Source organism: Rana temporaria, chromosome 7 (genome assembly GCF_905171775.1).
Source record: "Rana temporaria chromosome 7, aRanTem1.1, whole genome shotgun sequence".
In the NCBI taxonomy this organism is placed as follows: Eukaryota; Metazoa; Chordata; class Amphibia; order Anura; family Ranidae; genus Rana; species Rana temporaria.
The window spans coordinates 127,027,983-127,054,850 of record NC_053495.1 but is presented as its reverse complement, the minus strand read 5'-3'; the positions used below and the strand labels follow the sequence as shown (position 1 = coordinate 127,054,850).

The following is a 26,868-nucleotide window of genomic DNA, read 5'->3' as shown; positions in this document are numbered from 1 at the left end:
CGAAATCAATAGTGGCACCATCAGATCACAAAACGCACAAAATTTCTGATTTTCAAAAGAAAATTATTTTGAAATTCGACCATGTATGGCCTAAGGGACACATTTGTGCTAGTTTACAATTCTAAATAGAAGATATGCACAGACTCAAAGTTTTTAAAACATTGATAAGGTCATTTGCATTAAATCAAATCATGTTCACCACTATATCTGAATATGCGTTATAACTAGTAGAGTTTATTTTGGAAATAATATAAAATTCTAATCACAATTGTCCAATGTTTGTGGTCAACTCCAGCTAAAGCACCACTAAGCATTTACAATAGACAGTTTAATTAACTGCACATCTTCATTAGTATCCGTCCTCCTTGATATCTCCCACCTGGTGGCATCATATAAGTAGGTTGCTCTGCCCCCTCACTGCTTATCACAACTATGACTGAGAAGAGATCTCGCAGCTCTTCCAGAGAGCCTCCTCAGAAACAGAGAGACAATTCTAGTCAAGGCTCTAAAAGAGAAAAGAAAAGCAGCCAAAGCTCAGAAAGATCTAGGTCTGGAAGAAGTAGGGAGCCCAGCAAGAATCATGCAAAGGTTTCTGCTGTGGTCGACGTGGATGATGTGTTGGCTTCAGACCAGGAGACAGAAGTTATGGCTCTTTTGGAAATTGGACAGAAGGATGAAGGTAGGCACTCAAATATACATAGACTGTTACTGACTTCTGATTGATACATTTTACCAATATACTGTACATAAATCAATAGAGTTATACAGTATATTCATAATTTTTCTGCGTTTTTGCCATGTTTCTGTGTCTTTTGTGGTTGCCTTACATCAGTCTGCATCTATGGAAAAAAAAGGACATCCGACAACCGTGGGTGCGTTTATTATGTATTTTTGTCATGGTTTTTTTAGATGCGTTTTCAAAGGATTCCAATAGAAAAGTGTGTTTTTGGTGTTTTCTTTTTTTTTTTACCACACTAAACATCCTCCAAAAATGCAGAATGCGGGACTTTTAAAACACAGCTGACTGGTGTGAAGAGTTCCATAGGATTTAATGGTCATGCATTTTTATTGTGCTTTTTGTAATGCAAAAACTGAAAAAAAAACTGATCCGTGTGAAAGTGCACTAATTGTGAATATTGTGCAAAATGCTACTGATAATATTTATATATATATATATATATATATATATATATATATATATATATATAATAAACACCAATTAATAAAGGTAGTGATTAAAAAATGCTTATCCACGTGTTGCTACGCCTTCATTTTTCAATCAGTCAACTGTGTTCTTGTTTAAGCTGTGATACTGCAGCAATGGACATCAAGGACAAAGCTGTGCTGTCTGACAGGGGCTCCCATTAGGGTTACCACCTTTTCTTCAAGTCAAAACTGAACACTTTAGCGGCGCACAGCAATTTTTTAATATACATACTGTATATTTTGCTAATAAAATACATTTCTAATTATATGAAGTTGATAAACAAGAGTCTCCCTTTACGTCAGAGTCTACAGTTCCCCTTTTACTTCTGAACTCACAGAGTTCCCTTTCACTGCAAGGGGGGACTTTGCACACTCTGATGTAAGGGAGAACTCTGGGGACTCTAACATAAGGAATGCTCTGGGAACCCTGATTAAAGGGGGGACACTGAGAACTCTGATGTAAGGGGGGAACACAGTGGAACTCTGATGTAAGAGGTGCTCTGAAAACCCTGATTTACTGTAGTATACTCACTCAGAGGCAGGGAAGGGAGAGACTTCAGTCACAGACAGGGATGAATGGGGAGCTATATAACAAAAATAAAAAAGAGACTGCTGCACACCCTAAAGAGTTAACTACAAGTTTATTGAAAAAATATATCCCCCCCACGAGTTTACATGTTTCATTCCGCTACTCTCGGAACTTCATCAGAACTCTCTGATGAAGTTCCGAGAGTAGCGGAACGAAACATGTAAACTCGTGGGGTACAGGCACCCCCCTATACATGTCTAAGCCTTGCTACCTTTCCCTTTGTTAGCTAGGTGACATTTGCACCTTGAGCTTTGATGCAGCCATTTGAAGGATATCCTATGGAGACATGAACAATACATAGTGACTACAACTGCCATGCTCTGCATTGAGCTACTTTTTGAACTGGAGACCAAAGATTTATTATCCTATTCTGGACATTGGCACTACCAACTATCACTAGAGACACTGGACATCTATCATTGTCCTTCACTGGATATAAGATCCTACTATCACCTCACCGGACAAGCACTTTTATAATGAGCAGCACTTCAGGTACTATGGAGATATACGTATGGATGGTTTGGCTGCAGACCCTTTGAGCAAACGTGTGATTATAGACTGGATGGAATAGCTACGATCTCGGGCTATCATTTGACAGCAAACAGTGAGTAAATCTTGTGTTACACTGTTGTGAAACATCGCTGCTAATACTGTCACTTACAACCATCATACCATTTGTCTAATCACTAATTGCCTATCCAAACCTGTAAGCTGCAAAAGCAACACAAGGAACCACCTCAAGGACATGCTTGCCTAAGCAACCCAATGGACTATATCCACACTTTATGGGAATCAGTTCAGATATCTATCAGTGGTAACATTGTTGCATTCTCATTAAAGAGGAGTTCCACCCTAAAAATTGACCTCCGCTTAACCCACTCCTCGCCCCCTTACATGCCACATTTGGCATGTAATTTTTTTTGGGGGGGAGTGGGGGCTTCAGGAGAAGGGGACTTCCTGTCCCACTTCCTCCTTCCGCCGAGGGGCTGCAAAGGCGATACGTCATATCGCCTTTTGGCAGCCCTTCCCTGTAGGCGATCGCCTAGGACACGTGACAGGTCCTAGGCGATGGCCTGTCCAATCAAACAGCGCCGGGCCGCACGCGCATGCGCAGTGGGTGCCCGGCCGTGAAGCCGAAAGCTGTCACGGCCGGGTGCCCACAGTGACAATGAAGTCGCCGGCCGGGGAGGGGGGGGGGGAGTAGCGGAGCCCCGGCCGGCGCGTCGCTGGAATGTGGAGCATGAAGTGTCAGTTTATTAAAAGCCAGCAGCTACACTTTTTGTAGCTGCTGACTTTTAATAAACTTAAAAAATGGGTGGAAAACCCCTTAAGTGCATCTCAGGTGAAATTGATTGTGAAGAAAAACTATAACTACAGTGCCTCTGCCATCTCTTCAATGTCTCCCTAATAACTTTAAATTAATGAAACCAGATTCACATGGAAGCTACATATGTTTCTAAACGGGTGATCTCCATGAGAGACTTTCTCAGCTATTTCAGGCTCACGATCCCTCTGGTTTTGTTAGTATTGATTACTTTGTTGGTCACTAGTCCTAGTGGAGGGGTATATTACCACTACCATTATACAGGATACATTTTCATGTCCTTCCTTTGGTTTCCCTCTTTGCTGCGTTCCCTCACATAGATAGTGGTAACTTTTACCTGTCATTTCAGGAAACCACTGTCCTGTGTGGGAACTATTAGGGATATATTGTATTAGCAATTGGGCTTTTTTATGTGGGGGGCGGTATCTGTGTATTGTGTGAAGGGTGGGTGCGCTATTTATTTACTCTGACCCTCCTTCGGGAGGATCGAGTATTCCCTCATCCTAGTTACCAGTATATGCCGGTCTGTGGGGGGGGGTGTCCATTAGGGAATTATCTGGGTAGGTCCACCTATTTTTAGGGGACCCATTTTTTTATGCCTGATACATGTGTGTTCTTTTTGATATATTTTTTCAATAAACTTGTAGTTAACACTTTAGGGTCTGTCTCTTTTTTTTATTTTTGTTATATTGTACTTTTTGATTGCACCCCCCGATAATATCGGTGAGTACTGCACTATTCTTTATTAGGTGGGATTCCCATATTCTCCCCTTTTTTCCTATGAAGGGGGAGCTCACTCACCCCCTGGCAGTCAGCACCTTCAATCCAGATATATCTGAGGCTGCTGGTCTTCAAATTTACGGACCCCACTTTCCTTTTCTGAGGCACAGCGCCGGGGATTGGAGTGTGGGCAGACACAGAGGGGTAGGGGTGGAAGGGAGAGGTGCAGATCGAGCCAGCTTTCCTCTCCCGTCTGTGTGTGTTTGTGGGGGGGGGGGGATTGTTAGTGCTGGCTTTGGGCAGTGTAAAAGAGTGTGTAACAGACACTCTCAGCTTAGACAACTGCATCCATCAACCCTGCTGGGAAGTCATAGTCCAGTCTGAATAATGTGTCCGGGTTTTAGGTGACAACCCTAGCTCCCATCTACAGATATAAACTGTGTATTTTGTTACTTGCGTAGAATTAAATTTTGAGAATTTATCTCTGCCTTTATATTTATATTTTCCACATGTTCTTTTTAGAGAAGAATTGTCCAGTCCACAGCCAATGTGCATTTTACAGATCCTCCAAAAGTGAAATATTTTTAAAAGGCATTGCTAGGAAGGGAAAGTGGATCCGCCAGGAGTGATACCCAACAGCTAGATGCCTCGGTGTGCAAGGGTTCATAATCAACGCGAATGAGTCTTGAAATATTTCTCTCTGCCTTTGGATCTGGATGAGGGGCCCCTGTTAAAAAATAAAACAGTGCATTTAAGCCTTTGAGAGTTGCAGTAGGTTTTGTAGTGCAGTGTTGGGCTGAGCCTTGTAAAATGAATGAGAGATGCCCATGTGACTATATGTGCATGACTCTTTTGAACCTCTTGCACCCTTTTCTTTAGACAATTAGTGCTAAGTTTAACATTTTGCCTATTGATGTTTGCATTATATTTTGCTGAATTGCATCTGCATTATAACATGCTTTTTACAAGACAGTTTATACTATACATTTTTGCATTTGCAGCCTTGAAGCCCACAGGTCTCCAAGTATGTGAGGTGATCCTCATTTGCTGCTGTCTTCTGCTGCTAATCCTCACTTTCCCTCTCTCCATCTGGTTCTGTTTCAAGGTGTGTATTTATCTGTGAGAATCTTTTTTGGCATTTCCTTTTTAGGTAGATGATAATAAGTAGTCTGATGCTCAAATCAATCAATTGGATAAATTAAGAGCGGCAGCCACTGAATATGAATGAATGTATAAGTGGCGCTCACTCAACAATCTTCAAATAAAATATAAAGTGCAAAATGCATGTGCATTAAAACCAAGTCCAAAAAATGTAGATTCAATGGTCCATAATCCACAGAAAACAATATAATTATATAAAGTGCAACAAAAATGTGCAAAAAAAGAGCAATGTGCAGATTGTGCAAGATAGCTTCAAAGTCCAATGACGGACGTTCCATAATAAAGTGCAGTATTTCAAAAGCAGTAAAAGGTGAAGTTCAATTAATATGTGGTAAACATCTCCTTCACCAGCATCCGTGATCCACCACAGGTGTGCCCCAGACTTTCACTACAGAAAAAGACCCCAATGGGTCTCATGGTGCTTCGGGTCACTGCCGACCATTAAGAAATCCTCTCCTTGCCGTATCCCATAGAGTTGTGGTATATGGAAATGGCAATAGATCAAGATGAAACTAATATTCCTTCTGAGTAGATATGGGGGATATTTACGAAAGGCATATCTACTTTGCACTACAAGTGCACTCGAAAGTGCAGTCACTGTAAATCTCAGCGTTAGATCTGAAATGAAGGGAAGCTCTGCTGATTTTATCATCCAATCATGTGCAAGCTAAAATTATTTTTTTTATTTTCCTTGCATGTCCCCCTCGGATCTATAGTGACTGAACTTACAAGTGGATTTGCCTTTCGTAAATAACCCCCATAATCTCCTTAGGCTCCTCCACTCTCCCCTATTAAACACTCACATAAAAAAGGAAAACAAGTAGGTAGATTCAGAAAGAGTTAGGCCGGCTTATCAGTAGATAAGCCGACCTAACTCAGAATCTACGCCGACTTATGTTTAAGCGTATGCACAAACAGAGATACGCTTAAACATATCTAAGATACGACGGCTTGCGCCGTCCTATCTTAGATTACAATATTTTGGATGGCCGCTAGGTGGCGCTTCCATTGTGGTCGGTGTAGAATATGTAAATGAGGAGATACGCCGATTCACGAACGTACGCCCGGCCGACGCAGTACTTTTACACCGTTTACGTAAGAGATAGGCCGTGTAAAGTTAGAGCTAGGCCCTAGTGGAATAGTAATGTCAAGTATGGCCGCCGTTCCCGTGTCGAAATTTGAATTTTTTACGTCGTTTGCGTAAGTCGTCCGTGAATCGGGATTTACGTTGGTTACGTCCACGTCAAAATCAATAGGCCCGTGCGGCGTACTTAGCCGCAATGCACACTGGGAAATGTAGGCGCCCGGCGCATGCGCAGTTAAAAAAAAACGTAAAAAATGTAAGGTCAAGCACTATTAGCATACAACACGCCCCCCTAACACACATTTGAATTCGGCGCCCTTACGCCCGCCCACTTTAAGCTACACCGCCGTAACATAGCAGGCAAGTACATTGAGAATCATGTACTTGCCTAGCTAACTTACGGCGGCGTAGCCTAAACACGATAAGCTACGCCGCCGCAAGTTTAGGCGATTGTCTGTGAATCTACCTATAGATCTTCATAGTGTAGTAATTCAAATAAAACACATTTAATCATAAGTAGTAGCTCACATAAAATTGCACAGTAGTCAGCATCAGTCTATTTATGAGCTTCCGTCTCGGCCATGTCCGGAAGTCTAAGGTCACCCGGCTCCTTCCCGAAGTGTTGCGTCACAGATCACGTGACTTTCTCAAGGGTTTTATTAATATTCTTTTTAGGTATATGCTGCCTGACCTGATTCATTTCCTATATCTCTCGGGAATCCAGTGGCAAGATCATCCAGTCTAAGTTGCAAGCTCTTCCCCTACAGTAATTTTCCTACTGCTGCATTTGCAAGTTGCCAAAGTGTTAAAGTCAATGTAGGCATTTTGTCAGCGGGCGGCGAGAATATCTTGCCTGGGTGAGAAAAGAGAAAGTTGCTGCTTTGTAAGTTGTAAATAAGGTTTACCTAAAAAAAAATAGCATCCATTGGTAAGAGAGAAAGGGACAAGGAGACAAGTCAGCACAAAATGTAATTTAGGGAGAACATCCACTTAAAGTACAACATCAATATGTATTCCAAATTAAATTCAGACTGTTACATCCTAAATTGTAAATTAATTGTTCTGTGAACTTGTCACAAAACATTAGTAAATAGCAAAAACAAAAATGCTAGTACACCTACATGTTTGTTTGTTTTTCTCATGTTCTTTCTATATATTATTTTTTAAGTATTAAAACATTTTTTGCAGAGTTGATATGCTTACCCATATATTGAAATTATTCATATTAATGGGTATTGCTGTATAGGCTTTCATATATTATGTATTGACAGCTGCAAATTTATTTTTATTTTTTAATATATACCCTTCCGTTACAAAGTATTTCATATGAATACCCATACTGTATGATGTAGCAAGTGCTTGTTTTTCATACTGACATAGTTTTTATCAGAAGTGATCAAATATTCTGTTGTTATCTTCATCTGTATTATGTACTAAAAACAATGAATTTATGTACAGAAATATTTATTTTAAGGTGGCTTTAAACATTAAATAATAATTTGCATTGCAGATTGTAAGGGAGTATGAGCGAGTTATTATATTTCGACTAGGGCGGTTGTTACCAGGACGAGCTAGAGGACCAGGTAATAATAATTTAACTGCTTCTGCACTAGTAACATTTATACCAACAATTAGTAAGCTGTCATTTCCCTGCAGTGTACAGATCTGCAGTTGAGTTTAAGCAGATCTTCATGTTTTCATGTTTCCATGTTTTCATCGGTAGGTGCCATCTTTTCCGGATTTAGCTAATGGGTCTCCCGATGACACATCACCTTCTCCTTTTTTACTGAATGAAGGACAATGTCTCCTAGGATATGTTATGTGCATATCCCAGGAGGCAAAGGGAGCACAGTGCACATCTAGATAAATTATGTGCAACTAGGGGCGGCCTAAACACTTAAAAAAATATATATATTAAAAAGCCTTACTATTTCAGAGGAGAAGGGGTGGATAGGAATGAAGATTGCATGGAGGTTGAAGATCCGCTTTAAAGTGGAACTAAACTCTCACAGTCAATATTAACTATTTTTATTCCATATGTTGCTAGCAGTAATAAATAGAAAAGTATCTTATATTAAGGCTCCATGTACACGGGAAATTTTTACAACTGCTCCTAAATGATTCAATTTGACAGAGTAAACCACGTCTAAAACGTCCGTTTTGTCGCGTTTAGTGGCGTTTTGCCACGTTTGCGTTTAGAAGCGTTTCAAAAATGTTTTTTTTTTTAAATGGCCAAAAACTAAAAATGCCTTAACATTTCTTTAGTTGCTTTCCTGTTTCTGACCTAGGCCAAAATTATGTCATAAATCTCAGTTTTCTTGGGCATTTTTTTCTTTCATCTGGAAAAGGGGAGGAGGGGTTTTCCCAGCTAAGAACACCCTCCTGCTTGCATGCCTGAGCTAAGAGGAGATATATTCCAGGAACTAAGGGCCAGTTTCACAGAATAGATACGACGGCGTATCTCCTGATACACCGTCGTATCTCTTGTCGTATCTATGCGGCTGATTCATAGAATCAGTTCCGCATAGATAGGCCTAAAATCCGACAGGTGTAATTGACTTACACCGTCGGATCTTAGGATGCAGTACCTCGGCCGCCGCTGGGTGGAGTTTGCGTCGTTTTCCAGCATCGGGTATGCAAATTAGCAGTTACGGCGATCTACAAAGGTTTTCGCGTTCGTTACGTCGGGGCAAGTCTTTTTTTCCCGTCGCAAAGTTAGGTGTGCTATTAACATGGTGTAAAATTACTCCACCATGTTAAAGTATGGCCGTCGTTCCCGCGTCGATTATTTTTTTTGGCGTAAGTAAGTTACGCACGTCGCGATTAACAAACACGTAATTTCGCCGTAATTTCGCGCAAAGCACGTCGGGAAAATTGCGAACAGAGCATGCGCAGAACGTCCGGCGCGGGAGAGCGCCTAATTTAAATGGTACACGCCCCATTTGAATTGGGCGGGCTTGCGCCGGACGTGTTTACGATACACTCCTGCAAATTTACAGGTAAGTGCTTTGTGGATCAGGCTTTGTGTAACGTAAACGGGTTACAATGCGCCGCCGCAATTGTACCTGAATCTGGCCCTAAATGCTTCATGAATAATCTGCCCCTACTTAAGAGAGTCAAAAGAAGATGGGATTCTACACCGTGGTCAACATGTCCCTGTCTCAACCGTTTTGGAATTGGCGTTGTACTTTGCTAATTTTTGTTGCCCTGTCCCAACTTTTTTAAGACGTGTGTCTTTGAACAATAATTTCAAATTTACATAATTTTTTTGTTAAAATTTTATATTTTCAGTTCGAACATTTGATATGTTTTCTATTTTCTATTGTAATGAAAATATGGGTTTATGAGATTTGCAGATCATTGCATTCTGTTTTATGTAGATTTTACACAACATACCAACTTTTTTGGAATTGGGGTTGTACTTGATTTGTTTGCGCTTTCACCTCCAATTTTTTAAATGATCAAAGGGGTCTTATTAAATTCAGCACTTATTTATTTTAGAATTGAAATGTGCATTTTGTGTACAGATACATTTTTTATTGGTGTGTAGTATTTATTTATAAAAATAATCCATCCCCTGTCTCTGGTATCAGTTTACAAAGAATAGCGGTTTTATGTAACATTATGCTTCGTTAGTAGTATATGAATAAGCTTTCATGTCATCATTATATCTGTTCACAGGGCTGTTTTTTTACCTCCCTTGTTTGGACAAGTGTCGCAAAGTGGACTTCCGCATTAAAACCTTTGAGGTTCCTTTTCACCAGGTAAATGAGCATTAAAGAGATGGTTATCATAATGTAGTTGTGAAATCACAGAGTATAAGTAATATTTTTGTGTGTCAAACTTAAATATTGTGAAAATGTATGCAAATTTATTGTGTAGCGCCTGTGTACTTTCGTACAGGTGCTATGTTCAAATTTAGTGGCAGAATGAGAGAGTTATGTTACTCTCATTCTGTGATTTGTTAAATTTGGCTGTCGCCAAATCTGGATTGTCCTGTAGGTCAGTTTGCGCTCCAGAGATGCAGTCTCATCTCTGGGCGGCAGGTGGCACCAGAGGGATCCAGGCGGAGCCGCTTCTTCCCAGCAGCCAATTGGAGTTTTCCCTCGCGGGGCATGTTGGGGAGGGGTATTTCTGTGGCGGAGGCAGTTGTTCGGGGATCTTCGCGGGTTCCTGGTTCCAGGTGCGGCACCCACCTTTAGGGTGTGCGCACATCACGGGCCCCACCACTATGGCCTACCTGGCCAGGGTCACGTGCTACGTGGAGTTCCTGACTCTGGGCTCTCATAGCCCGGAGCAACTAATACTAAAGAGGGGCCCCAGTGACTTACTCGGTCCCCACTTCTATTGAGAGGATCCCAAGCTGGGTGCTGTTCAGTGGGGGATCGGTCTGAGGAGAGCCCGGAGGCAGGTGTTTCAACAGGGCTTGAACGAACCACCGTGGGATCTGGGCACCAGACACTGACAGGTCACGTTCAAGCTGTCAGTGGGTGATCCCAAATACATACTGGGAGGATTTGCTCTACCGTCCTAACTTCCAAGCACTAGGCCTATGGCAGAGGTCTCATCTGGACATCTAAATCTAAATTAGAGCCAAGTCTGTGGCAGAGACTTGTTTCCTTTCCCAGAAGCTTTAAGTGGCGCTCTGGCTGCCAGACCTGTGAGTGAGGTCTGTCCAGGGGGCACTTTACGTACTCCGGCTGGAGTGGCGACGTAGACGAATACAAATTACAGAGGGCAGGACTGCCCTTACTATCCATAGCCTGATACTGTGAAGTTGCCCTTCTTTCACCAACCCATCCTGTCTACCTCAAGTTCACATGTTGGTCGTGTTTGACCGGGAAAATAATTCATTTGAAAACGTCAACCAACGGTCCTGGACATTCTATTATTGCTCTCGGCACTACTATCACCCCTAGACACAGTATAGAGGTAACTTAAACACACCAATCCCAAATCTAATCAGCGGCTCCTCCGGGGGTAGCGCTACAATTGCATAACTGTTTCTTTTGGGAAGGTATTGTAAGTCAGCAGCTGTAACTGATAACTAAGCATTTCACTTGCTTTTTCCTCAGAAGTAATCAGTTTACTCCTAGCAATCTATCAATAAAAAAAAGATTGCAGGACAACTGTCAAAAGATTTTGCCCAGCGGTCACAAAACCTGACCCTAATTTACTTAAAACAGTTAATCCTTAAAGTGGTTCTAAAACCTTCTGTGCTGCAGCTCCCCCAGACCCGCCATTTTTCTTACCCGAGCATGATCCAGTGATGTGCATGAGCACAGCGGCTCTAGCTGCTGTCTCTCTCCTCTTTGGACAGATTGATAGCAGCAGGAGCCAAAGGCTAACACTGCTTTCAATCAAATCCTGTGACACAGGAGCGGAGTACATGCCAATGGAAGCAGCAGCGAGACTTGGGAGCAAGCAAACATGGGTGCCCCCAGGGAAAACCGCTTTCCCTGGGGCACCCAATGAAGAGGAGGGGCCTGGGACGCCAACAACTACTGTGTATCAAGAAGGTCCAAATGTAGAAAGTTGGAAGTTTAATCCATTCCAGTGGCAGTTGTAAAAGGTAACCAACATTCACTTAAAAGAGAAGTATCATTTTTTTTTTTATTTGTCCATTATACATACCTAGGTGGATGCAGTATTGAACCATACAATAGGAGGAGGATGTCGTCTATGTACCTAGCCCAGAGGACCAATTTGGGTCTCTCATAGGCATAGACAACATCCTCCTCCCACTTGCCCATAAACAAGTTTGCTAAAATGGGGGAAAATGTTGCTCCCATAGCGACCCCTCTCTGTTGTAAAACATTCTCAAACCAAAAATAATTGTGTTTGGTTGCAAACGCTAATTCCCTGTACACACGATCGGTTCGTCTGATCTCTGTGACACGATCATGAGCCGCTGGCGAACATTGAGTTTGCCGGACTCGTGGCCACTAAAAGTGCGGCGGGCACTCGCGTGTGCCTCCAGCAGTGCACCCACCGCACGGCTTCTTAAAAGAGATGTACAGGTACGCCCATTGCCCCCCTGCTGCCATTCTGCCAACGTATATCGGCGTGCAGTGGTCGGAAAGTGGTTAATCGTAATAAACCCATTAATGCTGCACTTAGCTGGCGCCCCCTTTTATTCCTTTTTGGATCTTTAGATAAGCAGGTGTGTACACTTTTTTTAATCTGTAAATAAATTCAGCCAGCCACACACTTCTCAACAGCAGATGTGCAGTGTCCTGGTCCAATGGATAGCCTGTTTGGTGAAGGGTGATGCAAGAAACCATACAACTGCATCAGGAAACAGGGGTGTCAATGTGGCAGAAATGTGAATCACAGGACTGGCTGAGCAGGAATACCAAAACAGTTCACATACAGTATGTGTGCATTTAGCTGTGTCCCCGAGTTTCACTTTTACAAACAGTAATCCTTTACTATTTATCATTTTCATAGAACTGAAAGGTGTGCAACTCTACCTTTATCTGTCCTGCGCCTTGCTGTTGTACATGTCCTAAAAATTGTCTTTTGACTTACTTTTATGGCTTAATGGCCCAGACTACTAGCAATGTAAATTTTACTTTGGGCCCTTTCACAATGGCGCACTCAAAAACACATGTTGTGGTTTTTTCAATGCATTTTTTGGTGCATTTTCTGGATTCTTAACTCCAGGCATGCACCTGTGAGATTTAGACATGACACTCAAAATGCATTTTTGGTGCATTTTTATAGAATTTATGGAAGGTGCATTTTTGGTGTGCTTTTAAAAAGTGCACCAAAGATGCAGCATGCAGGACCTTTCAAAGCGCAGAGCAGCAATGTGAGCAGTTACATAGGATTTAGTGGGGAATAATTTTCATGTGCTTTTGTCATGCTGGAAAAGAGTTTTTTTAGCGTGGCAAAAGTGCACCATTGTGAAGGGGCCCTTTGTGTTGCTATTTTACTTTGACTACATACTTTACATCCCGTCAGCTTCTGTCATCTTATGTTCTTGTTTTTTTTTTTTTTTTTTTTTATAAACTAGATTGTGACCAAGGATCTGGTTACTTTAGAGGTTGATGCAGTTTGTTACTATCGCTTAGAAAATGCCTCTCTCTTTGTGACCACTGTAAGCAATATGTCCAGTGCACTGCAATTGCTCATCCAAAGCACAACAAAGCGTATCCTGGCACACAAATCGTTTCCCGATATCTTGCTGGAGAGAAGATCCATTGGACAGGAAGTGAAGGTCAGGACAAAATGTATTAAGATTCAAAGAAGTGTATTTATTTTTATTTCGTTTTGGACATAGATGGCAAAAGTGCTTTGAAGCAAGCATTCATTTACCTCTGAAGCTATACGCATTTTGGAGAAATTAGGACTCTTTTACACAGTCACACATTAGGTGTACGGTCACGTAGTGAAATACACATATTGTCATAGTGCCATGTTGTCTACTTTTCATTAAAAGTAAAGGAGAAGGAAGAGAAGTGAATTAATTGTCTATGTTGTGTACTTTGAAGATTAAGGGCTCTTGCACACGACCATACATCAGTATACATGTATGGCTGTAAAATGTTATATTTTGATAAATATCCCCAAGCAGGGCCGCCATCAGGAATTATGTGGCCCCTTACACTGAGACCATAGGCACATCAGATTTACTGTTTTTTAAACAGATGAGTCCACACCATACGGTAAAGTACCTCATCCTGTCTTTATGTGAAGTCACCTTAATTCTTTCAGGCGATCAGCCATTCCACATCCAGTGTTGTTATTTGGAAGAATATTTCACGTTGTGGTCACCACATATGGACTTTTATAACACTATAATTAGTTGTGATTGTGTACCCAGTATACATTGATTTTTTTGTCACCATATTAGTCATAATATGTTTGATATATTCAGCGCTGCACTATTTATTTCCATTTTTCATTTACTTTGTTTGTTAGAGTGCTGGCCGCTCTATATATACATTTTTTTCACTTGTGGGTTAGCGCAGGTTTTTCCCTCTTTTCACATTTTCGCCGCTTACACAGCTTCAGGCATGGGCCTCCTGTAGCAGAGAACGGTGGGAGGGGGTGCTGCTGCCTCAAATTGAGAAGCAGGGGGGCTGTCTCAAATTGAGAAGCGGTGAGGGGGCCACCGCTAATTGAGAAGCAGGGGGGCCGTGAATTGAGAAGCGGGGGTTGCCACGAATTGGGGGGGTTGCCCTGGGGACCTCTGGGCCCCTTACAAAAAAAAAAGTATATAAAAACAAGTACATAAAAAATAGGGGGGATAGCCATACGGGTCCCTGGGGACCTCCAAGCCCTTTAATAAAAATAAAAATATATATATAAAAAAGGGGAGGGTTGCCATCCGGGCCCCTGGGGACCTCTGGGCCCTTTAATTAAAACAAAAAAATATATCTATAAAAAGAATTATAAAAAATAAAAAAAAAGGGGCCCTGGGGACCTCCGGGCCCCTTACAAAAAACAAAGGGGGTTGCCATCCGGGCCCCTTACAGGTGTATTGCCTGTACCCCCCTGATGAATTTCCCCCCATATAAATCTCTAATAAACAATTTTACTAATCGCTTTGTGTAGCAGAGAATGCATTCAGGTAAAAAACATTTTACCATTCAAACCACTTTAGGGCAGACAGTTGATTCTGATTTTTTTTTTAAGTTAACACTAAGTATAAATAAGCATTCCTCTATTTAAATACTTTCAGGATCAATTTACCTGTGCATTTTTTCACCTATGTATTTCTAATTCTTTAACCAAGGAAATCATGTCTGTATATTGTCCTTTCTGGTGATTTTGCAGGTCGCTCTGGATGCTGTAACTTGCCACTGGGGGATCAAAGTGGAAAGGACAGAAATGTAAGTGTGATTGTTGAAAACTAAAATCATAGGCCATAAAGCAACCATTTTTCTCCTCATTGGCAAAAAAGGTTTATTTGCAAAATGGGTCCTGTGTAAAGCACATATTCCTAGTCATGTTTCAAAGCTAGATTTAACGTGGACTCTTTTGCTTGGTGTCCATTAAAGGGGTTTTCCACCCATTTTTTAAGTTTATTAAAAGTCAGCAGCTACAAAAAGTGTAGCTGCTGGCTTTTAATAAACTGACACTTACCTGCTCCAGCGTTCCAGCGACGCGCCGGCCGGGGCTCCGCTCCTCTCCCCCCCTCCCCGGCCGGCGTCTTCATTGTCACTGTGGGCACCCGGCCGTGACAGCTTTCGGCTTCACGGCCGGGCACCCACTGCGCATGCGCGAGCGGCACTGCGCATGCGCGCGCGGCGCTGCACTGTTTGATTGGACAGGCGATCGCCTAGGACCTGTCACGTGTCCTAGGCGATCGCCTACAGGGAGGGGCTGCCAAAAGGCGATATGACGTATCGCCTTAGCAGCCCCTCGGCGGAAGGAGGAAGTGGGACAGGAAGTCCCCTTCTCCTGAAGCCCCCACTCCCCCCCCCCCAAAAAAATTACATGCCAAATGTGGCATGTAAGGGGGCGAGGAGTGGGTTAAGAGGAAGTTAAATTTTTAGGTGGAACTCCTCTTTAAGGTTACTTTGCGGTAAAAGTAAAAGGAACCAATTAAAACTCTGTAGCGTATTAATGCTTTTACTAAACAGAAAAGCTGCATATACAACTGCAGAATACACAATGCATAGCATACAAAGTATAACAAAATATGCCTACAATGTACAAAACTATCTATCCTTCCCAACAAATGAGCATGTACAATGTATGAAATTGGTATAAGTATGCTAATCAGCTACTTAACTGGCGGTTAAATCTTCTCATAGTCCAGCACAACTCCTCCAAAGTCTCAAAACAACTCTGTCCTCCCCTGTCTCCAGTACAGGTGTGTCTTCTTTGTCTTCCAGAACCACTGCTGCTCCTTTGTTCCTCAAGCACGTGGCTTGTTCAAAGTCCTATTCCCCTCCCCCTATTTCCTGCTACATCATATCCTGTAGTCTGACTTCCTGTGCTGAGCTCATAAACCAGCTCAACGGGTTAATTTGCATATCAATAGGAGAGGCCTAGCCTCTAAAACACGTGTAACTAAACTGTTACTCCATATTAGTGCTATAAAAATCACTACAAATAGCCTTAGCAACACATGGACCTTATATTAAATTAAGCTCCATTATGACATCAGACCCTTCCTACCGCGTATGTAATTGCTGCATTAAAAAGGAAAAGATTTAGAAAATACACTTTGGCTTCCACACTGGAGAGATCAGTGCAAAAGTGTCTTGTTACAAGATCTGAAATCCTCATTGTTCCCTGGATATTGCTGGAAGGATCATGACATCATAGTTAAATGCATAGGTAAATGCTTAGAAACTTATTGTAAAGTAAGTACATTTTCTAACTTTTATCTCGCAGGTGACTTTTTCCACTTGGGGGAGGAGAGGTCTGAACTAAAAAGTCCATCTTAAGGGCCCATTCACACCAGGTATGGTGGGACTGCATTAAGAGGCTAATTCCAGTGCAGTCCCACCACAATACAGGGCAAAATGCCTTGTCTTTTATGTGCCCAGTTCATACCAGTGCGTGTTGGTGATGTGTGCTGAAAAAATTATGGCAGGCTGTTCTTTTTTTTTAACACCTCACAGTGCGAGGCAATCCACTGCCTTGTACGGAACGACAGCCAATACAACTTAATGGAATGTAACTCTGTGATGTTTCAATGAAGCTGGTTTACAAAAAAGTAAACAGTACGATGCGCCGTGAACAGTGCATCAACACTGCAGTGATCCCACTGCACCACACCAGCCACTGCATTGTAATGTGTCAGCTGGTATGAATTAGCCTTTAAAAGTGTTACTAATCCCAGGGCCCTGCATTTACAATATCTAGTCTCCCACAGTACACAGAACATGGAAATGCTATTATTTTAGTAAATATAAACTGCTGAATACCTTTTCCCATCAGCAGTTAGAGCAGTCTTGTGACTTCTATCAGTGTCCAGCCAAGCACTGGTTAAAGCTTGTAGGAGGAGTTTCCTGACTGTGCTATGAGACTGCAAGACCCCTAACCCTCTGTCTGGACAAGGAAGAGGTTAGCAGAAGTGCAGGGAATTCCTATGATTAGCAAGAGTGGGTTCTTTTTTATTTTACTCTAGGTTTATTTGCTTTTTACGTTTCTGTGTATTATTGTACTACCTTGTGCCGGGGGATGCCCACATGCTCTGTTTTCTACCTTTACCTTATAAAAAAAAGAAGTGCAGGGAATTAATTTTCTACCTTTTAGGCTGCATTCACACCTGAACGTTTCAAAGTCACACGTTTTTTTTTACTGCGTTTTTGCACAGGTCACCAATGTAAAAAGCAGAAAAACGCCTGTAATCTGCCCCAAAGAAGCTCATGTTCTTCTTTTTTTTTTTTTTTAATACAAACGCTTTTATTTGGGAAATAAAGGCATGAACAATAAGCGTCCAGTACAGAGCATAAAAAGAGATAGAACACGTAACAATGTGTGGTATCAATAAAAATGAGATACAGTAATCCTGATTAGGATAGTAGGTTATCGACAAGGACCAAAGAGGTCCAGTTAACGAATCTGATGTTACAACAATTAAGCTTTAATTAGAGTCAGTCATATAGAGTTGAAAATCATGCAAGCAAAAGATGTACTAGATCTCTACACATTACTATGACACTTCTGAGCAGAATGAAAAATAAAATATAAACATAACATGTGAAAGAAAGAAAAATTTGAAACCCTCCCAAACTAAAGATTAAAACAAAAAAGGTTACCGGGAAATCAAACTGAAAGATGCAGGCAGTAATGCATTTTATTGTAAGGATTCAGGAAAGTTGTGGCTAAATGGACGGCGTTATGATTGGGGGACCAGGGCTTCCACTTCAGATCATAGACATGCATGGTATCCATTGTAAGGTTGCTGGTTCAACTAGACCCGGGCTATTAGAACTTCTGGATGTATGGAACTCTCTCATGCATCAGCAAGTCAATACATCCACACGGAGATATGGTATGTCAAGACTAGGCTTTATTTCTCATGCTTACTTGTATATAATCAAATCATACAATAAAGGAACGCCCTTGTCTCAGCCAATCATATTTAAATAATTAGGTTATACAAGTAATATTCGTCACAATTATACATCGTATGTAAAATATAACAATCTGTCTTCTGTGTGCCCGACTAAATCTTGTTTCCAGAGCACGTCTTATCTTTTGTTATTGTTCTTTGCTCAGTACATAATAACAAATGGCAAGGTTGTTGTTAGTTTCTATGTAACTAGTCCTAGAAGCTCTGGGTGAAAGGATACATAAACATACAAGCATTCATTACTATGGGGGAACTCTAGCAAGCCTTATAATGCATTGATATTATGGGGGAACTCTAGCCTTTCAATCCCTCCTTTTCTCGTGTAGGCCCTAGCCTACGCGATCACTCATTATAACATTTCTGCTCTATGGTCAACATTGCCATGCTGACCTTCTCACCCCTTTTCACATGGGGGTTAGTAATTTTCCTGGGATTTCAATAAGGAGAACACAACATGTAAAAATCGGTGACAAAGAAAAATATTTTGCAACTTGGGCCAATGTGGAGTTGGTAAGTGGTCTGGGACTGAAACGGGGGAGCAAATTGGGGGCCAGTCTTTGACAATGTTCAAGGTAGTTTCACTGTGACCTGTTCCAATCCTTGGATTAAGTCCTCCAGTTGTGCGGCTTGTTGGTCCCTCCTTTTCTGCTCTTCTGTCGGTGCCTCTGAAGTTGAAAGTAAAAAAAAGGGGGGTCTTCTTTATTCGGGATGCACAAATCCATTGTGGTCCCTGGGAAGTAAGTACAGCCGTTCTGGAGACCTTTTTCTACTTCGTGTAGGCCGGTGTAAACGGGTCCTATATGTTTTCTTCACTGCAAGTTGTTTTATTAGGACTTTGTCTCCCAGTATGACCCGGTGGATTGGATCTGTGGAAAGAGGAGGAAAGGTGACAGCCATTGCTTCATAATTTCCACTAAGTGTACTTACCAGATTTCTCACGTACTTTTCCTGTAGGGAGTAACGGTTAGGATCCACTTGGGGATCTTCATTTTCCATAAACCATTTCCTCTTTTGTACTGGCCTACCCATTAAAATTTCATAAGGAGAAAGTCTTTTCTTGAACTAGGGGTGTTTCTGATTTGGTATAGTATCAAGGGTAAGTGTACTAGCTAATCTTTTACATTTCCTTGCGTGGCTTTCCTATTTGCAATGGACATCCCCACCTAGGAATGATTTCCTGCATGAGTATGCGCACTACTGTCTGTGTGTCTTCTTTTGAATGCTTCCACCTATCATGAGAATACATCCACGATGACCAAAAGGTATTCTTGCTCTGTCCCTTTCTTTGGCATGTGGGTGAAATCTATTTTCAGATGAGTGAAAGGTGTAGTAAGAAACGGGAGGTGTTCATGTGTGGTATGTTTGCACGTACATGTGATGATACATGTGATGCACCGTGACACATATGCTTTTAACAATTTTGGGTAGGTTAGCGACAAAGAAATCCTTCAGTAAAATGTGTTCTGCCAACCTCTATGACCTACCCCATGGTATTGAGCCATAAACAAAGATGCACTAGCTGCGGGGATGCATCATGTCCCGTCTTCCCCTCTTCGAGGAAAAAATCCATTTATGGTCTTTTCCGAGTAATCCCTCGCAAACCTTAAAATCTCTTTCTGTGGCATGTGTCTGGAGATCTAATAATGAATGACCTAGCAGTGCTATTTCAGGTATTAGTACTGGGATTTGGGTATGTGCTGGTTGCTCTAGTAGCTGACTCTGCAAATGCCCTCTAATAACAGCAGAATCTACAAAACCCTTGTGTACATCAGATAAAACAGTGGAAGTCATAAATGACCTGGGAGAAGTGTCCCGTTGAGCAATGTGTATACAGTCATGCTGTGACACTACCTCACCCTGTTCTCCTATTTAATCCCAAAAAGGCATTAAAATCCCAGCTTTTGGAATAACTCCATATCCATTATCAAATAGCAGGGTTCCGCACAGGGGGATATAAAAACATATAAACAATAAACCAGTTAAGCAGTAATCACATTCAGATGTCATATATACATGTATATACTTTCAATCATATAACAGCCTTTAAAAACATATAAACAATGGCCAATCAGGAAATAAATCGCGATTATATAACCTCTTAGAAATCCATACATCTGTCCTTTATTGTGGGAGCCAACAATAGCGCTCTCACTCCCTACTCTAGTCCGGCCATCCAAGCGGGACACTATACCCTATTTATCGGCGTAAAATACGCACAGGGGTATAAAATGCACCCTAACTTTAAGAGGGAAGTTTCAGGAAAAACCCTTTCCACAGCCCCCTGTGTATAACACGCAGGCACAGTTTATAACTGCTGCTCCTGGATGAATGTTCCCCTTTTTTCTCCGCTAGTGTCATATCTTTTAGGTGGAAGCTTTCTTTATCGCTGCTCATGGAGGCCACTGCCCAAGCAGACCATCCTCAGCCTGAAAGGTAAGAGGTCTTGGCAGGTAGCGAAGATAATGAGAAAAGAGAGCCTTACCATTAATGCCGTCTTATTTGGCCAGCCCTATCTGGTCCTCAAGATCCTGGAATTCCAGATGGAGAACTCACAGAAAAGTCGATCCAAGTCCTGCTTCCGTCATGGTCACTCACGTCATAGAAAGTTGCTTTCGCCTCATCACCATCCATCATCTGGCAGTCATCGCACCCATCCTGCAACAAACGCCCATTGGTTATACGGGGCCCCAGCACTTACAGACAAATTGGCTTGCCGTTCATGCTTTGAGGAAGCAACTAAAGAGAAAGAGAAGTAACAGAACTCATCCGATAGTGAAGAATTGGAAGTTTTGCCGGGCTTAGATTTTTTTTCTCTCTTATAGAGCCATTTGCCAAGTCGGTCAAAGAAGGAATCGATTGGGAGAAGGCGAAGGAAGAACCGCGCAAGGTCAGGAAGTACTTCCCAAATCAAAAAACGGAACCAGAATATTTCACATTTATAGAGGAATTCGAAGATCTGATTAGGGCCAGTGGAAAAAAACAGATAGGCAAAGTAATATCCATTAAAAGAGCCCAACATGAATACGTTAATTCTGCTCCAGTTGTCGACGCATCCCTAATGTGCCTGGCCAGGCATGTAACCTTGCCTATTGAGCATGCGGTAATCTTCAGAGATATACTTGACCAAAAGATTAATCTCAACCTTAAAAAAGCTTATTTGGTAGTAGGAGGTGCTTGCAGACCAGCTAATGCTTTAGCCGCCGTAGGAAGAGCATTTTCCAGCTGGGCCTCTAATATCGAAAAGGCGCTGCTAGAGGGAGGCCTACCAGGATAAAACCATAACTGCTCTTTATGAACTCCATCTCACAGGAGACTTCGTAACTGAGGCATCGGTGAACATAATTAAATCTCCCGCCGGAGCATTGCTGACTTCCATAACCTCCAGAAGGGCTTTGTGGCTGAAACCATGGGTAGTGGATGCAGCCTCCAAAACCAATTGGTGCAAGGTACCCAATTATGGAACAAATCTTTTTGGATCTAAACTAGATTCAGCCATCTCAAAAGTTACAGATGGGAAGTTGGGTCTTATTCCTTTCCGACAGGAGACTGAAACAGGAGAAAGCATCTTCCAGAGAGATACAGGGAAGCAAAGTCATATAGGCCGGGCAAGGAATTCAAAAGAAATTGAAGGAATACCCAGTCTTCTTTCTTGAGATTACGGAAAAAAAATCTTCCTTTTGTGGGGAACAAACACAAGTTATTTTGAAGATATGCCTGTCCGACCTGCGGTAGTGGGAGCCAGACTCAAACTATTCATGCAGGTTTGGGCGGACCACATAAAAGACCCAGGATTTAAAACGCTGTAATGTGAATGCAGCCTTAGGGCAATAATTCTACATTTAGAAAAAAATTCAAATATGCTCCCCTTGACAAAGATCCTGAAAAGTCCTCCTGTGTGTATAGTGCATAGTTGGAAACTGTCCTGATTTGGCCGGGACAGTCACAGATTTTAAAAAGGTAAATCCAGGCCGATCACAAGCAGTCAGTCTGTGCCACGGGTGCCCTGCGCAGAATGTGTCACTAACATTGGGGAGCTTAGGTGTGCTGCCCGGCAAGAAACATAAAAAAAGATTGATTGCCAGGGACAGAGATCCCTCCCCCCAGCAGCTAATGTTAAGGCACCTGTTTGATTGTGCAAGCCTAGGAGATGACTGCCCCCCGGCCCACCTTCTGCTGGTCCACGTGTGAAGCTGCAGCTTGTGAATGAGAGTAACATGAGTTGCAGGTAAGTGAATGTCGTAGACATGTGCAATTCGTTTAGTTCCGAAATTAATTTTATAACAAATTTTGGCAAATTTTGAGGGTCAGGGCCAGGGTTTAGGGTTATGGTTTCCCCTTGAAGAATAAGGCTAGTACTCAGGAATTGAAATAGGGACCTCCCCCAGAGGTCAATGGTCACAAGGCATGGCTGACCCACCCCCCACCAAAGATTACCGCCTACCCCAACTAAGTCGGGAAATGAGCAAGTTGGAATACCGAAATTTCGACAATTAGGAAATTCAAAATTCTATATTTTGGAGATTAGGTATTGAAATTTCCTTTCAAATTTGGCTGTTAGTGAACGTAACGAATACAAATTCATCCAAAGTTACAATTTATCCAAAATAATGAATGGAACGTAACGATCTAATAATAATAAATAATAATAATAAATGTTATTATTATTATTATTTATTATTATTTTGTTCCATTCGTTATTTTGGATAATTCTTAACCTCCAGATAAATTTGTATTCATTACATTCACTAACAGCCAAATTTGAAAGGAAATTCCAATACCTGTAATTTAATAGTTCTTAATTTGAATTCTCGATTTTCTTTCATTTTTTTTCAGATAGAATTTGCAGTAGTAAAATAGTAAATGCACATTTCTTTTTACATGTATAAAAAAAATGTCAGGCTCCTGCAGACTGTTATGCCGCGTACAGACGGTCGTTTTTTGTGATAGAAAAAAACGACGTTTTATGTGATGAAACAAAGCGACGTTTTTGAAACTTAATTTTAAAAAACGACGTAGCATACATACCATCGTTTTTTCAAAATGCTCTAGCAAAGCGCGGTTACATTCAGCACATACGATGGCACTCTGTTCCATTCAAGCTCGCTTCTGAGCATGCGCGGGTTTAAAAACATTGGCCCAGATTCAGAGAGCAATTGCGCCTGCGTAACCATAGTTACGTAGCGCAATTGCTTACTTGCGCCGGCGTTACGAATGCTCCTGATTCAGGAAAATCGTAACGCCAACTGCAGCCTAAAATCTGCGTGGCATAAGGCTCTTATGCCACGCATATTTTAGGCTGCATTTTTGCGTTGGCCGCTAAGGGGCGCTCCCATTGTGCTCAGTGTATAGTATGCAAATTGCATACTAACACCGATTCACAAGGTTGCGCGAGCCCTGCGTACGCAAGTTACGTTGTTTCCGTATGGCGTGTTTAGCGTAAGGCCGCCGTTTCTAATAGTAGGGGCAGCCAATGCTAAAGAATACCCGTCGTTCCCGCGTCGCGATATTTGAAATCTACGTCGTTTGCGTAAGTGATTCGTGAATGGCGCTGGACGCCATTCACGTTCACTTGGAAGCAAATGATGTCCTTGCGACGTCATTTGCCGCAATGCACGTCGAGAAAGTTTCCCGATGAAGCATGCGCGCTACGATCGGCGCGGGAACCCGCCTAATTTAAATGATTCCTGCCCCCTACGGGATCATTTAAATTGCGTGCTCTAGCGCCGGGCAATTTTGCCGGCGCGCCCTCGCAATTTACGGAGCTACTGCTCCGTGAATCGAGGGCAGTGGAGCAAATTTGCGGGGGCGCAGAGCAAAATCGTTGCCCTGCGCCTCCGCAAAAAAAGCGCAAATCTCTTTGAATCTGGGCCATTGTTTTAAACATCGTTTTCCCCACACACTATCATTTTAAATGACAAAAAAAACAAAGTTTTGAAAAACGACACAAAAAATTTAAGCATGTTCGAATTTTTTTTTTGCCGTTTTTCAGAAGACATAAAACAACGTTTTCCCCACACACGGTCATTTTAAATGACGTTTTTAAAAATTTTGGGTTTTTTTCATCACAAAAAGTGATGGTGTGTACACGGCATTAGTGTAGCTGTCTGTCCATACCTCCAATGGGCAGTTACTGTACTTTAGGTAGATTTAATGAACTACAAGGATGGTCACCAGCACCCTTGTAGTTCACTGAGAACTGCAAGCCATCAGCTGTAAGGGCTACTTGTATTATATTTATTCACAGAACTCTGTGAATGAACAAAGTGGCCATGTGAACGGAGCCCCGCACAGTTGTGCTCCTTTTAAATTGTGATAACGTGTGCAGGGAAATTCCCGGCCTGCTGTCACCGGGAGGGAGGGATTGGGGAAGAGCTACAGCAGCAGGGACATGTTACATGTTCCACCCTAAAAATGTGTAGTAAGAATTTGTGAACCACCAATACAGCCTTATTTAAAAAGGTAATAATACTTAGGTTAGAGGTTATGGACCTAGTTCCCACTGATCCCCTTATGCACCTACAAATCAAATGCTACCACAAATGTATGCCGTAAGGACTCTGAGCAGAAGGGGATCCAGTCTCTGAATCAATAGGTTCATATAGCAGTAATGCTTTATGGCAGGGTCAAGGATGAGAAGTGGAGGTGTAAGAGACCCATCAGCTAAATACAGGGGTTGATTTACTAAAATCAAAAAGTGCAGTTGCACTCTGGAAGAGCAGTTGCTTCAGAGCTTAGTAAATGAGCAGAAGCTCTGCTGACTTCCATCATCAAATCATGTGCAAGCAAAAAGGCAGTTTTGTTTTTTTCCTTGCAAAGTGAAGCCTTACCTCATTTACTAAACTCTGTAATTCCCAGGGATGTATCTTGGCCCTTTTTTAAATATTGGTGCTACATTGGCTTTTCTCCAATCAGCTGGTACCATTCCAATCAGTATACTGTTCTTAAAAATTAGGAACAATGGTCTGGCAATTACTTGACTGAGTTCCTTGAGGACCCTCGGGTGCAAGCCATCTGGTCCTGGTGATTTATTGATAATTTTTTCAAGTCTAATGCTAATCCTGTCCTCTATTGGCCACGAGGGTGTTTCCTGTGACATGTCATGAGGATAAACATTGCAACACTTCAAGTTCTTATGTTTTATTTACTGTCACTGTAGCAGATCTAAGCATGTGTATTTTGACCCACTAATCATATTAAATAACTGTTCCTTAGTAATGGAGAAATATTCTGTTATTCTTTGCAGTAAAGACGTAAAACTGCCAGAAGAGGTCAAGCAGACAATGGCCATTGAGTCGGAAGCACAAAGGCATGCTAAAGTAAAGGTACATTTTTAAGACTTGGTAGATAGCGGTAACCATTTCTAATTATTCTTTGACTCATGTAATCATTACCTTGTACTTTCTGACAGATTCTTGCAGCAGAATGTGAGAAGACTGTGTCTGAATCACTGAAAGTAGCAGCAGAAACTTTATCTGGATCCCCCACTGCAGTTCAACTCCGTTACCTGCACACATTGCAATGTATGACTTCTGAAAAACCCGCCACCTTCCTAGTACCTTTTCCCTTTGATCTTATGAATCTCAATGTTTTGCCCAAAGTGCAGCAAAATAACACGGACTCGCCCAAATTAGATACAGAAGCCGATCAGGATACCAAGAAGGACTCACCAATGCTGTAATTTAACAAACACTTTGATTATGTTTATCTGATACAATTGTAATACATATTGCCCCATTTTTAGATGCTTAGGGGGTTATTTACTAAAGAAAAATCCACTTTGTACCACAAGTGCACTTAGAAGTGCAGTTGCTATAGATTTTAGGGGTACATGTAAGGAAAATAAAAAATAGCATTTTTGCTTGTACATGATTGGATAATAAAATCAGCAGGGCCTCCCCTCATTTCAGATCTTCCCCTCAGATCTAAAGCGACTGCACTACCAAGTGCACTTGCAGTGCAAAGTGGATTTGCCTTTAGTAAATCAACCCCTTAGTCCTGTAATATCTGAATTAAATTTTTTATTTATTTTTTAGAAAAAAAAATGACAACATTAAAATGACTGGAACCCAGTCTATTCAACTTGCTATTAAAGCTGAAATGTACTGTAGCCATTTAGAAAATATTTTTTGCAGCTGAATAATATTAATATATATTTTTTATATATATATATATATATATATATATATATACACACACACAATAAGTGAGTACACCCCTCAGTGTGAGTGCTTGTGTAACAGTGTAAATTTGCTGTCCCCTCAAAATAACTCACCACACAGCCATTAATGTCTAAACTGCTGGCAACAAAAGTGAGTACACTCCTAAGTAAAAATGTCCACATTGGGCCCAAAGTGTCAATATTTTGTGTGGCCACCATTATTTTCCAGCATTGCCTTAACCCTCTTGGGCATGGAGTTCATCAGAGCTTCACAGGTTGCCACTGGTGTCCTCTTTAACTCCTCTATGACAACATCACGGAGCTGGTGGATATTGGAGACCTTGTGCTCCTCCACCTTCCATTTGAGGATGCCCCACAGATGCTTAATATGGTTTAAGTCTGGAGACATGCTTGGCCAGTCCATTACCTTTGCCCTCAGCTTCTTGAGCAAGGCAGTGGTCAGCTTGGAGGTGTGTTTGGGGTCATTATCATGTTGGAATACCGCCTTGCGGCCCAGTCTCCGAAGGGAGGGGATCATGCTCTGCTTCAGTATGTCACAGTACACGGCATTCATGGATCCCTA

The 26,868-nt window shown here is 41.8% G+C and overlaps 1 protein-coding gene and 1 long non-coding RNA gene across 3 annotated transcripts; one reads left to right on the top strand and one right to left on the bottom strand.

The window, feature by feature from the left end:
* Positions 1–411: 411 nt before the first annotated feature.
* NPHS2 (NPHS2 stomatin family member, podocin) lies at positions 412–26,027 on the top strand. Its single transcript, XM_040359955.1, has 8 exons — positions 412–679; positions 4,841–4,944; positions 7,595–7,667; positions 9,766–9,848; positions 13,103–13,306; positions 14,869–14,924; positions 25,371–25,449; positions 25,536–26,027. Exons 1-8 carry the CDS (start codon positions 433–435, stop codon positions 25,803–25,805), a joined length of 1,116 nt encoding a protein of 371 aa, XP_040215889.1. The 5' UTR covers positions 412–432; the 3' UTR covers positions 25,806–26,027.
* On the bottom strand, positions 4,307–15,161 carry LOC120945635. Of its 2 annotated transcripts, XR_005750610.1 has the most exons (3): positions 14,785–15,161; positions 6,613–6,989; positions 4,307–4,566 (listed from the first exon to the last, which is right to left on the bottom strand). It is a non-coding gene; the product is annotated as an uncharacterized LOC120945635 (long non-coding RNA). The 2 variants fall into 2 exon arrangements; XR_005750609.1 differs by lacking the exon at positions 4,307–4,566 and having other exon boundaries at positions 6,572–6,989.
* Positions 26,028–26,868: the final 841 nt, after the last annotated feature.